The following is a 14166-nucleotide window of genomic DNA, read 5'->3' on the forward strand; positions in this document are numbered from 1 at the left end:
TTTTACAGTGACTTTGTTTACCAAGTGGGTGTTAATTGTATATCCTTTCTTAAACTAGCCTTGGTTGGCCCTGTTCCATGCTTGTATGTCATCCCCAACAGTAGTTTGCTGTTGAGAAATAAATAACCTGGAGAAGATACCCTTTTGTCTGAGGTCATTGTAGGGGTGAAAGCTGACTTTGTAACCAAACTGCTGCTTACTAAAAAGGGTAATTATTTCCCTGCTCTTATTATTCTGATCCCTCTAGGAGCCTGAATTCAGTCCTTTCCAGTTATAACCCCATTTAAACTCCAGCTTTTCCACGCTTCTCTGTCTCTGCAGATCAGATCGCATCCCCAGTTCGGTAACCTCTGCCAGAGGACCACAGCTGCTTCCTGCTGTCCCAGCTGGACGCTGGGAAACTACATCGCCATTCTGAACAACCGATCATCCTGTCAGAAAATTGTCGAACGAGATGTCTCTCACACCTTGAAACTGCTCCGGACCTGTGTCAAACACTACCAGAATGGCACCCTGGGCCCAGATTGCTGGGACATGGCAGCCAGAAGGAAGGACCAGCTCAAGTGCACCAATGTGCCACGCAAATGCACAAAATACAATGCTGTGTACCAGATCCTGCATTACTTGGTGGACAAAGACTTCCTAACCCCAAAGACGACAGACTATGCCATGCCAGCTTTAAAGTACAGCATGCTCTTCTCCCCTACAGAGAAAGGGGAGAGAATGATGAACATTTACTTGGACAACTTTGAGAACTGGAACTCTTCTGATGGTGTGACCACCGTCACTGGGATTGAATTTGGTATCAAACACAGGTTGTTTCAAGATTACCTTCTGATGGATACCGTGTATCCCGCCATAGCCATCGTGATTGTCCTCTTGGTCATGTGTGTCTACACAAAGTCCATGTTCATCACACTGATGACCATGTTCGCAATCATCAGCTCCTTGATTGTTTCCTATTTTCTCTATCGTGTAGTATTTAACTTTGAATTTTTTCCTTTCATGAACCTCACAGCACTCATCATTTTGGTGGGAATTGGAGCAGACGATGCTTTTGTGCTCTGTGATGTTTGGAACTACACCAAATTTGACAAGCCTCACGCCGAGACTTCAGAAACAATAAGCATCACCCTACAACACGCTGCCCTCTCCATGTTCGTCACCAGTTTTACCACTGCCGCTGCCTTCTACGCTAACTACGTTAGCAACATCACAGCCATCAGATGCTTTGGGGTTTATGCGGGGACAGCTATTTTGGTGAATTACGTTCTGATGGTCACATGGCTCCCAGCAGTTGTCGTCCTACACGAACGCTATCTCCTCAATATATTCAGTTGCTTCAAAAAGCCCCAGCAGCAAGTGTATGACACCAAAAGCTGCTGGACAGTGGCTTGCCAGAAGTGCCACAAAATATTCTTTGCTGTTTCAGAAGCATCTCGAATTTTTTTTGAAAAAGTTTTGCCATGCATTGTCATTAAGTTCCGCTACCTTTGGCTGTTCTGGTTCCTTGCCTTAACCATCGGCGGGGCCTATGTCGTGTGTATCAATCCAAAGATGAAACTGCCCTCGCTGGAGTTATCTGAGTTCCAGGTGTTCAGGTCCTCCCATCCATTTGAACGTTATGATGCCGAATACAAAAAGCTCTTCATGTTTGAACGTGTTCACCATGGGGAGGAGCTCCACATGCCCATTACAGTCATCTGGGGGGTGACCCCAGAAGACAATGGTAACCCACTGAACCCCAAGAGCAAAGGGAAGCTGACACTGGATAACAGTTTCAACATTGCTAGTCCAGCCTCTCAGGCCTGGATTTTGCACTTCTGCCAAAAACTAAGAAACCAAACCTTCTTTCACCAGACTGATGAGCAGGACTTTACTAGCTGCTTCATTGAAACATTCAAGCAGTGGATGGAAAACCAGGACTGTGATGAGCCTGCCCTGTACCCCTGCTGCAGCCACTGGAGCTTCCCCTACAAGCAAGAGATTTTTGAACTATGCATCAAGAGAGCCATCATGGAACTGGAAAGGAGTACAGGATACCATCTGGATAGCAAAACCCCAGGGCCAAGGTTTGATATCAACGACACAATCAGGGCGGTTGTGCTAGAGTTCCAGAGTACCTACCTGTTCACACTGGCTTATGAAAAAATGCACCAGTTTTATAAAGAGGTGGACGCATGGATTTCTAGTGAACTGAGGTCTGCACCTGAGGGTCTGAGCAATGGGTGGTTCGTCAGCAATCTGGAGTTCTATGACCTCCAGGACAGCCTTTCTGATGGCACACTCATTGCCATGGGCCTCTCGGTTGCTGTTGCTTTTAGCGTGATGCTGCTGACAACGTGGAATATCATCATAAGCCTTTACGCCATCATCTCAATAGCCGGAACTATATTCGTCACCGTGGGCTCCCTTGTCCTTCTGGGCTGGGAGCTCAATGTGTTAGAATCAGTCACCATTTCTGTTGCGGTGGGCTTGTCTGTGGATTTTGCCATCCATTATGGGGTTGCGTACCGCCTAGCTCCAGATCCTGACCGAGAAGGCAAAGTGATCTTCTCTCTGAGTCGCATGGGCTCTGCAATTGCCATGGCTGCTCTGACTACCTTTGTGGCTGGGGCCATGATGATGCCCTCCACAGTTCTAGCTTATACCCAGCTGGGCACCTTCATGATGCTCATCATGTGTATCAGCTGGGCTTTTGCTACCTTCTTTTTCCAGTGTATGTGTCGGTGCCTTGGACCACAGGGTACCTGTGGTCAGATTCCTTTACCTAAAAAACTAAAGTGCAGTGCCTTTTCCTACACCTCATCTGCAAGTCCTGGTGACAAGAGACAAAGCAAAACACATACCATGCATGCTTACCATTTAGATCCCAGGAGCCAAAAATCTGAGCTGGAGCATGAGTTTTATGAATTAGAACCTCTGGCATCCCACAACTGTCCTGCCTCTGAGAAGAACACTTATGAAGAGACTCACATCTGCTCAGAGTTTTTCAACAACCAAGCCAAGAATTTAGGGATGCCTGGACATGCAGCTTACAGCCGTGAACTCAACAAAAGCGCCAAAAATGAAACTGGCTCTGCCCTGATACAACCCTCTCTTGAACAGCATACCACGTGTCACTTGTTCTCTCTGAATCAGAGGTGTAGCTGCCCAAATGCCTACAGATCTTTGCAGTATGGCCCACACTCCTGCCAGCAAGTAGATGACAACTTGTGCCATCAGTGTGCCCCTGCTGCCTGCGGCTTTGTCCAGGTGCAGAATGGTGTGGCACATCTGAAGACTGCACCCCAAACCATCCCACACATCCACCACTGCCCCTGCCTGCAGACTAGAGGGAGTCCATCCGGAATGCAGAATTCTCTGCCCAGAAATGATTTCCTCCACCCAATACAGCATTTGCAGGCCCAGGAAGAGGCCGGAAAGACCAGTCTGCAGAGCATAGGAGAGCATCTGCCAAGGACGCCAGAGCCATCCTCGTTGGCCTGCACTAGCACTGGATCTTCACTGAAAGGCTGCTGTGATCCTGAGAGTAAGCAAGAGGGACTTTGTCAAAATCAAGACCTGGGGAGTACGGAGGCCAGTGCAGGGACTGAGAACAAGGTTCTAGGGAATCAGAGCGACAAGGCAGGAGGGAAAGTGGAGCTGAGCTTGTCACAGACTGATGTGATCACAAACTCTGAACATTTCAATCAGAATGAACCAAAATTTCTATTTAACCATTTCTTTGGGCAGACTGGATGTAGATCTTGCCCCAACAATCCACAAGGTTGTAGCAGAATTGTGAGAGTGAAGTGCAATTCTGTGGACTGTCAGATGCCAAACATCGAAGCCAATGTGCCTGCTGTATTCACACACTCAGAACTTTCCAACGAAAGTTTGTTAATCAAAACACTATAATAAACATAGCATTACATTCAAACCCAGTGCCTTGGTCGTTCTTTGACCTATTTAGATAAAATCGACAAGTTTTTAAAAGGGAACTTCAAAATAAAGAAGTAAGCATGTTTCACCTTGTTACAAATGATAGGATATTTTAATGTGTTTATTTCCATTTGAACAGTGAACAAATATTTAAAAAAATGAGTTAATTAGGTTATTGGAATGGCTGATTGTTGGATAATATTTTTTTCAAAAAGTATGCTTTCTACATTTACATCCAGCTTAAAAAATAATTTTCTCTCCCTCCATCCTCTCTTATCACTGAATCAGAGGCTTAAAGTTTGAATCACCTAGAAGTTTTAGTTCCCTCAGGCAGGCACAATTACTTGATATCTTTATTCTGATGTATTTAGTTGGCAGTCAGCAAAACTTGTGATTGCTCAACATAAATACTAGTTTTAATAGAACCACTTCAGTTGAGGTCCAAGAGCTAAACCACATTAAAATTTACATTTCTGGTAAGGCCTCATTCAGAAATTAATTGCCAAACACCTTAGTAAACCTTCCGCTTGTTTGCATGAGTAAACATTATATGAAGCCAATAACACAGTTATATCCAGATTATCTTTCGCCATTGACCAAAATATCTAATTCTTCATTTACTGTATCTGTTAACCCAGGGATCAGAGACATCATTTTGTGACAGGCCACAGTTCTGTTATGTCCACAAAACAGCATGAATGATAAAGAGATGTGACCCCCAAAATAACGCTGTACTTCAGGGAATAAAATGCATGATATAAACAGACCTAGGTCATGTCTTGCAGCATTCAGAGCAAGGGAACCAATGTGACTTTGGGTTCCATCTCTGCCCTTATGCGGCCATGTTCAGAAGGCCTCTTGAGATGTGTCAGGATGGTTTTATTGTGCAGCTAACACCTGGAATTTTAAGCCTGCGGGTGGCCTCTTCAGTGGCACTTGTGTATCTTGGGTTAGATCAGTCTACAGGAACGGAACCATTGGAGCATGCTTTCTGAGTAATGCTCCCAATGACTTAGCGCTCCTTGCAGGTGTCATCTAATACCATGTGGATTCCAGCCCCATGTAGGGAGAGCTCTCCTCCTTCTGGGATTCTACTTCCAGTTTAATCCTCTGAAGAAAACTGGTGGCAATAGTTCTAAATACAGTGTTCTCTTCAGAACGCATACAAAAAGCAGTTTTCTAAGATCAGTTTTCCGGATCAGATCTGGGAATTATTGTAGAGCCTGTTTTGTAGAGACTGAAAAAAAGAAAAGCTCTCAAGAACTTAAAGGGATATTATGGGTCCTTAACTCCAGTACAGTTCTATTAATCACATTTCTATTAAGTTGTTCTCAGCTTTTGCTTGCATACTTAGTGACAAGAAACTCACCACGTCCACCTTGGTTCAACAAAAACATGTTGTCCTGTGTGTTTTTTTTTTCTACAAGTGGATCCTCATTGTATTCTCTGCAATGAAAACAAACCTCTCTAGTCGTCTGCCATGTGGCTTGCCCTCAGATACTTGACCACTGTCATCACAGCCTCCCACTAACATCCTGCTTCTTCCAGTTGATTTTCCCATGACCACGTTTTAAGCAGTTAACACACTTATTGAGTAACTTTGCTCTCTTGGGGGTAAATTTGTCAAATTCCCTGAGCAACTGTCACGGCCAGAACAGACTCAGAGACATCACAAGAAAGAAAATCAGACCCCCAGAAGACTGGATGGAACTCCTGCCAGTTCACTTAAAGGAAGTACCTTGGCTCAAGTGATCCAGCCACCTCTCACACAGCTTAGGGAACGTTCACCCCTCCCCCAAGGGGGTCCCCTTCCTGCTACTTTTCTAGAGTTCAGGAATTGGATCCATTGCCCTTTATTTGGGTCTGCTGAGTAACTTCTCATGAGGTGAGGAGGACAAGAAGCCTTTGAGAACGGCATTCACGGTACCCAACACCAGAGTCCTGACTTCGTACTGAAGTTTGCACACATCAAGTTAGCAAGCAAAAGTCTGGTGACCCAAAAGCACATTTTTGTTGGGCCCAGTCATAGATTGAATTTAAAAATTCTAAAATATTTTTTTTCACTTGAGAAGCAGGAATATAAAAAAGACAGAGGTCTCATCTGCTGTGTAACTCCTCGAATGCCCCCCAAAACTGGGGCTGAACCAGACTGAAATCGGGAGCCCAGACTTCCATTGGGCTCTGCTTAGGGGAGGCAGGGATCCAAGTATTTGGACCATTATATGCTGCCTCACAGTTATCCGCTAGCAGGAATTGGATGGGAAGCAAAAGTGGAACTTGGATCCAGGTGCCCTGAGATGGGATACAGATGTGCCAAGTGGTATCTTAACCACAAGACTGAGTGCCCATGTAGAGGGAACTCAAGGGTGATAGGGAATGAGGATTTCCTTATGAAATCTCGCCTGAAGGACTGTCAGGTGCGTGGAGTGTCGCCTGATTTAGAACATGAAAGCTGGAGTTAGAGAAGGCAGAAAACAAACTGTGTCCTCTCCCCAAGGCCTCTCAGGCTTTGCTGTTCTTTTACCAGGTCGTCCAGGCTCCAGAGACACCAGGGTCTGTTCCCCCTAACCTCCACCTCCAGGCTCTGCTTAATGACCCCGAACTTAGACTGTGCCAGTCTGCAGACTTTGGAATGGACTACATTTTTCACATAGGGGTTCCCTTTTTTTCCTTCCTTCTCTTCTAAGAATTCGTTTACTGGAGCTTCTTAAAAGCTTTTTTGTAAGTTCTGTTTAAAGTTTTAATTTCTCATCCCTGGATAGTGGAGAACCACTTTCTAGTTGTGTCTCACAAAGGAGTTTCATGTACTATCCTCTTCTGACTAAGTTGTGAGGCACACAAAAGATCAAACGACATGCAGGGAAAACAGCCCTTTCCTGTTCATGGTAAAATATTTATTACTTGGACAATATCTGACTATGGGAAGGATTTACATACTGTCGGTCACAAAGACAGAACACATCTTTGAGACTTGAGTTCATGTTACCAAATTTGTTCTTGATTTGTTTCCTGCCAGGGCCCTTTTAAAATCTCTGTTTGATTGAAAAGTGGAATCAGCCAAGAGCAAGAAGATTTTTCACAGAGAAGAGCTATTGTTTGAAATAATTACCTTGTTCTGTGTGTGTACACGTTTCTTGGGTCAAATCGCTGTAAAATGAACACCCTCCTAACACAAGGTTCTTCGAGAGAGGCTAGGCTATGATTATATTTCATTACCATCATCTGTGCCCCAGCTTCAAACTCTCTGCATCTGAAGACATTTGCGAAGAGTGACATGGAGAAACAGATACCAGTGTGGTTAGCCCGGAGGCTGGAAGACATTCCTGTTCCCATTGTCTCACAAGGAAACCATCTCCCCACCAGAAGTTAGGACAGTTTCTGAATGAAATATGAGGAAACAATGGTTTCGAAAACAGCTGCATCTTTTCACTTTAATGAGGAGAGTCATTTTAAGAAAAAAAAAATTAAACATATGTTTAGGAAAAAAATCAAAAACTCAACCTTTTCCATGGATTTCAGACATAACCATGAATGAAGAAATGTGTTGAAACCACAAAGGGATTTTTAAATGTTTAATGCAGTAGAAACTGTCAGGTGTACATACGCTTTGTACAATAGTGGATCTTCCCAAGTTTGCTGACACTTAGTGTAAATCAATTATTGTTAACTAATCTATCATGTTTTATTTAACAGTTACTTTCATTAATGTTTATTTATGTGAAAGGCAGACTGCAGAACGAGCTAAAGACAAGCGGTCAGAGTCAGGGAGACAGAGATTAGTCTGATCTGGTTCTCAAATGCCTGCAGCAGCCAGGGAGTCTTCCCTGTGGATGGCAGGTACCTAAGCACTTGGACCTTCCTCTGCTGCCTCCCAGGGTTAGCAGGAAGCTGGATTAGAAGTGGAAGTTGAGACTCCTGGGTACTCTGACATGGGGCTTAGTCCACCATATCACAATGCCCTCCCCTAATGTTTACTTTCATACGTTAAGGTTTCATACCTTTGCATTAAATATGTAGGAAAATAGATCATGAATATTCATTGGTGTTGAATAGCATCTTGTGCCTTTTGTTCTTAATGTTTGAACTTCCAGTCTGAAGTTTTTTTGCTAACATGAGTCTTTTAAAAAATACATTTATTTATTCAAACGAGTTACAGACATTGCTTCTTGGCCTTTTGACTAAGATCAAGTGCAGCAAACGAGTTGCAGAGAGACGGAGAAAGGAAGACACAGAGATCCACTGGTTCATTCCCCAAATGGCCACAACAGCCAGAGCTGAGCCAGTCCAGACAGGAGCAAGGAGCTTCTTCTGGGGGTCTCCCACATGCATGCAGCGGCTCAAGCACTTGAGCCATCTTCAGCTGCTTTCCCAGACACACTCTCAGGAAGTTGGATAAGAAGTGGAATAGCTAGAACTCGGACCAGTACCCAAATAGTGTGCTGGCACAACACAAGTAAGTAGGTTTACCCACTAGGCCATGGTGCCAGCCCATGAAAAACATCTTACTTCTTGCCATTAGCTTTATAGACTGAAGTGTGTACACACAGGGACAAGTTGCTAAGCAGTTGGAATCCACACAGCTTCCATTAACTCCCGTAAGGCATCAGTCAAAACACAAAGCTGTCAGTAAGAGCTCCAAGAAGGACACAGTCCACTGAGCCTCCAGGGCCCACCAGGCCTTGGTTGCCCACTGTGTGCTCTTCTCAGATCAGGATAGCATAACTGTTGTAAGTTTTCAGAAGCCGGCATGGACTGAAGCAATGACCCACATTCAGAAGGCATTGTCCAAGGAGCAACTCTCAAGCCTGGGTTTCTTTAAGGATTGTATTCAGGTATGCCTTTTAAGTAAGAAAATAAGTCTACCAAACTTAGTAAGAGTAAGGCCATAACGCATATATCCTCTTCCAAATGGACTTGAGTCCGTTGAAATGGCCATCAACACTGGTGTTGTCCTCACTTGACCCCTACGTGGGACTATAATTTTCAACTGACTTTGTGCTGATATCCGTGACTGACAGCCCTGACCCTGACACTAGCACAGTGAAACAGGTTAAGCCCCATGTGCTCAAATCAACCAGAAGAGCTACAGTTTGACATTTACCCTTTGTAATAACTTCTATTTCATGAACTTTGTGTAAGATAATCATCTCTTTACAAAGTAAAAGAAGTTAAACCACTGCTTTCAAGACTGATGTCCCATGTCTAAGTGTTGGTTCTAATCCTGGCTACTCTGCTTCCATCCAGCAATGATGGCTCAAACTTTTGAGCTTTTGGGTCCTTGTCACCCATGTGGAAGACCAGAATGGATTTCCTGTTTCTTAACTTTGGCCTGACCCAGACCTGGCAGTTGTGGCCATTTGGAAGGTACACCAGAGAATGGAAAATCTCTCTCTGTCTCTTCCTCACTCTCTGTTGCTCTGCCTCTCAAATAAATAAATAACTTAAAAAAAAAGGTAATGGATAAATTATCTTTCAGCAATAAGTAGTTTTGTTTGAAGCCCCAGAAAATTCATGTCAGAGCTGGTTTTAATTTGGGACGTGACAAAATTTACTCCATTTCAATCTGTTAAGGGGACTTTTTGGTCAATGAACCAGACTTTAACTTTCCACTCCTTAATGGGTGAAGGATTTGCAAAGTAAACCAATCATATAAACAAGATTACGAAGAGCCTGTTTAGCCTGTCTAGAAAAACAAACCTCTCCAGTTGGAAAAACAACTATAAAGTGTTACTCTTTACAAAGAGTAACATAATATGGCCTTTACCAATCTCATTAATAAAAAGAGATCTAGCCAGATTATCTGTAGGCAAAACTTTATCAGATGTTCTGATTACCAGCTGAGAATGATAACGTGGCATCTGTTTTTAAACAGTCTTTCTAGGTCCCTCCCACCCCAGCTCATTGCCCTCTGCCTCAGGAAGCTCTGTGGTCTGCAAGATACTTCCATTGCTTTGGACACCAGAAGTGAGCAAGCAGAGACGCTCACTGCAGCCATGAGACACAGGGCAACCACAGGATTCCCCCTTCCTCCTGCATATATTGGAAGAAAGGCTTCAGGCAATAAGCAAACCTTGGCCCATATTCTCTCTCAGCCTAAAGTTTATCAGGATTTGTTCCTCTGGAAAACTTGACTTTCTCTTTTTACCAATAGGGTCTTGGATAGTGAGACTGTGTTATCAAGGCCTGAAAACAGATATGTACTGAATAACCTGAATAATTCTATCACAGACTCCAACTGGAGTTTCTTTGTCCTACTTGCCAAAGATACCCTGGGCTCTCTGGACAGATGAGTGATTTTTCCTTTAATTAGTGGCTCCCCTGCCCATCACAGATTACCTGGCACTTTGGTGATGGTCTACCTGTTGCCAGCAGAAAGAAAGCTGGGAGTAGAAAAGCCAACTTTGAGACACAACCTAATCCTTCTGCAAATCAGTGTGATTTGCAAAACTAGTTTGGGAACAAGGAATGAAGATTGTGAATTCTCTGCGATTTTATGTCATAATTGGGCATTGGAAGACAATCAGACTCATGAGTCTCATTTTGGCAGTTGGAAGGTAATGACAGGCACCGCACCTACTCAGACTGCAGCTCTATGTTAGAGAAAAGCAAGTAGATGAACTACCTAACTGTGCCTTCACTCTGATGGCCCGTGCTTACCGGCAGTATTTAGTGCCTGGTGTTAGGGCTATCTGGTTACTTGGCTGCCTTCCTTGCTAGACTGCCTCCTGGTACAGATGCCTGGTGAAGTCCACAGGCCAAGGGCTGGGATCCAGGGCCTCCAATGACCAGAAGCCTCCACCTTCAGGAAAGCTTCCATCGTCAAAAACCACAATCAGTGCCCATGGAGGAAAAAGGATCTGCCAAGTGAGAAAGTGCTTGAACAAAAATGAATAAATAAATGGAGGTGGGAAAAATGTTGAAGCTAGAATTCAGATCGCCTCTAACCTGGAAGGGTTGCATCTGAAGTTTTAAATATAGAACCCAGAGACAGGCATTGTGTCAAAGCAGATTGAGCTACCACTTGCCACACTGGCCTTGAATTAGTCTCAGCTGTTCTAGTTCCAAACCCAGCTTCCTGCTAATGTGTCTAGGAAAACAGCAAATGATGGCCCAAATGTGTTAGTCCCTGCCCCCCATGTGGGAGACCGAGATGGAGTTCCTGGCTTTTGGCATCAGCTTGGCCCCAGGACTGGCTTTTACAGCCAGTTGAGGGGATGGACTATTGCATCAAAAAACCTCTCTCACTATCATTCTGCCTTGCAAATTAATAAGTAGGGCCTGGCACAATAACCTGGTGGCTAAGTCCTCACCTAGCAATGCGCCAGGATCTCATACAGATGCCAGTTCATGTCCTGGCTATTCTGCTTTCCATCCAGCTTCCTGCCTGTGGCCTGAGAAAGCAGTCAAGGATGGCCCAAAGCCTTGGGACCCTGCACCCATGTGCAAGACCCAGAAAAGCTCCTGGATTCTTATTGATTTAGCTCTGCCATTGTAGCTACTTGGGGAATAAACCAGCAGACAGAAGATCTTTTCTTTGTATATCTGCCTTTCCAGTCAAAATAAATAAATCTTTGAAAAAAATAAATAATTAATTAACCTTAAGTAAATAAATAAATACCAAGACCTGAACTGAAGAACAAAAGTAGCCACTTTTTAGTACTTCAATGTTCTCATCTACAAGGGCCTGGCGGGGCAGGGGGTGTTCCCTACCTCCCAGAGTTTCAAGAATGAAGAGAGGAAGCAAATTAAAAATCCCCTGTGTGCTTATGTGTGTATTCCACTTATGAAAGTAACATCTTGCAGGAACGGGCATTGCGGCATAACATGGGAAGCCATTACTGCCTGTGGCACCAGCATCCTATAAATGCATCAGTTCATAGCCTGGCTGCTCCTCTTCCTATCCCTGCTAGTGGCTGGGAAAGCAGCAAAGGATGGCCCAAGTGTTTGAGTCCCTGCACCTGTGTTGGAAACCCAGAAGAAGCACAACCTGCACAGACTTGAGCAGCTGACTCATAGATGCTGCATATACATTGCTCGTGTTGTAAACTTTGTAAGCCATATCCTATATAACAGAGTGAGCACATGTCTTCAGGGTGTTTATGTGCTGCAAATACTTCAGTATGATAAATCAGTGTCTCATTGCTGCCTCACCTCTCGGGGGACCCCTGCATAGCTTTAAATAATCTCTCTTTACTTGCATTCCAAGGGTGAGTCAACTTATTCATTCATAACACTCTTGGAGTCCCACAGAGCTATTTTTCTACTGCAACTTTGTAAACATCATCATTCCTATGAAAGATAACGAGGTTATAGAGCATTCCTCACAAGATGCTTTAGATTGCAAAGAGTTTTTTAAATTATGTAGCTTAGAAGTCACCTTGACAAGTCTGTTCGCTCTCTAGGCTATCAGCCTGTAAGCTTTAAGTGAAGGAGTGAGCAAGTGGATAAAAGGAGGGAAGGCTGAAGTTGTCTGGGTAGACATTTGCAGATGATCAAACTGACGTTAATGTTTTTAACCTAATCATTCGCCTGTCAAGGGTCAATATGAAAAATGTTTTTTCCACACCATAAACCTACATGATTAAATCAATATTGAAATGTAGTCATGATTCTTGAACATCATTTTAATGGCTTATGTCACTGCTCTTCTGATATTTACTTACTTCTCTTTAGTTCTTATTCAAAATAGATATATATTTTTCTAGTTTTTATTTGCTGTTTATGCATATGGATGTTGTCAGTAATCTTGGTTTCTGTTCATTCTGAGTTTCATGATGTTCGGGAATTGACAAACCCAAGATCTTTTTTTTAAAACAAATATTTACATATTTTTATGGAAAGGCAGGTTATACTTACAGAGGGAAAGAGACAGAGAGAAACCTCTTCCATCCACTGGTTCACTCCCCAGATGCCTGCAATGGCTGGAGCTGAGCCAACACAAAGCCAGGAACCAAGAGCTTCTTCCAGGTCTACCACATGGGTGTAGAGTCCTGAGGTTCTGGACCATCCTTCACTGTTTTCCCAGGCCATAAGTAGAAAGCTAGATGGGAAGTAGAACAGGCAGGACATGAACTCGTGCTCATATGGGATTCCAGTGCTTACAAAGTGAGAATTTGGCCATTGAGTCATTGAGCCATTGTGTCAGGCTCGACAACCCCAAGATCTTTAGTGATTTCTGCTACAATGAACAAAACTTTCAGAACTTTCGGAAAACAGATACAATTGTCATTTTCCAGAATCTATGATCTGTTTTCAAAATCCTCTCACAGTTTTGGCTAGTGCAAACTAGATTGTTCTGGATTTGCGCGTCAGCCATATGTTGAGAGCCTGCACTGAGCCAGCTACTGCCTTGCTTGTTTGCACCTGAATAAGACAAAGCCCTTGCTTTCTGAAAGCCGGAGTCATATATACACCAGGTTAAGGACAAATGACTCCCGGGAAGAAAAACAATTTCAAATACCTGTCATAAAGGATAACCATCTCTTCCAAACACATCTAAATGAAGAAAACAGGAAACAAATGGAAAAATGAGCAAATGATATAAGCAGGTAGCATGCAGAATAAGGAATACAGACAGGGTGACTCACCATGTTCACTGGCTGGAATTCTGGAAACTGGCTGCATACGCTGATGGCAAGAATGAGAGACACACTGCTGGGATGAGTGAAACTTAATATGACATTTTCAAAGGGACATTTCAGACAACAGTGTGGTAGTCTCTGATGGAGACTCATTTCTAGGGGTGTCTTACCCCAGACATGACAGCATGAGTGTGCCAGATAGTCAGATGGGAAAGTTTAACATGTACATTTGAAATCAGTAGCATCTACCATTAGAGCACTGGCTAAATACAACTCTGAAATACTTTGTATCCCTTTAAAAGGAAGCTGCAGATATGTGCAAACTGACTTGTAGAGACACCTGTGGCATATTGGTAAGTGGGGCAGGAGGTGGGGGTGGGGAAGAGGATTTCAAGTAAGATATTTAGAATGAAAACATGAAGCTTTCAGCAAAGTTCCCCCCCGGAGAGTGAGTCAGACATAGGGCAACTTCCTAAGGAAGGAGTGATTCCACATTTTTCAGACACCTTTTTCCATGTGCTTGGGAACATAGGTCATTTTCACAGCCCTGTATGAGCTTTTCAACAGGTTCTAACTTTTTAAAAAATTACTGGAGGTGCAAATTGTGTGTTTTGCGAAAGGTACTCCCACAGAAGGATGTGTAAGGAAAAGAGAAGGGCAA

The 14166-nt window shown here is 43.6% G+C and overlaps 1 protein-coding gene across 1 annotated transcript in view; it reads left to right on the top strand.

The window, feature by feature from the left end:
• The window catches only part of DISP1 (dispatched RND transporter family member 1), a 148505-nt gene extending 144585 nt beyond the window's left edge, over positions 1-3920 (top strand). Inside the window, exon 9 of the mRNA XM_040985726.1 lies at positions 322-3920. Within this exon, the coding sequence (XP_040841660.1) occupies positions 322-3900 (3579 nt within the window). The 3' untranslated portion in view covers positions 3901-3920. The remainder of the gene's footprint in view (positions 1-321) is intronic.
• Positions 3921-14166: the final 10246 nt, after the last annotated feature.

Source organism: Ochotona curzoniae, unplaced genomic scaffold, assembly GCF_017591425.1.
Source record: "Ochotona curzoniae isolate NIBS_2020 unplaced genomic scaffold, NIBS_Ocur_1.0 contig_430, whole genome shotgun sequence".
Taxonomy (NCBI): Eukaryota; Metazoa; Chordata; class Mammalia; order Lagomorpha; family Ochotonidae; genus Ochotona; species Ochotona curzoniae.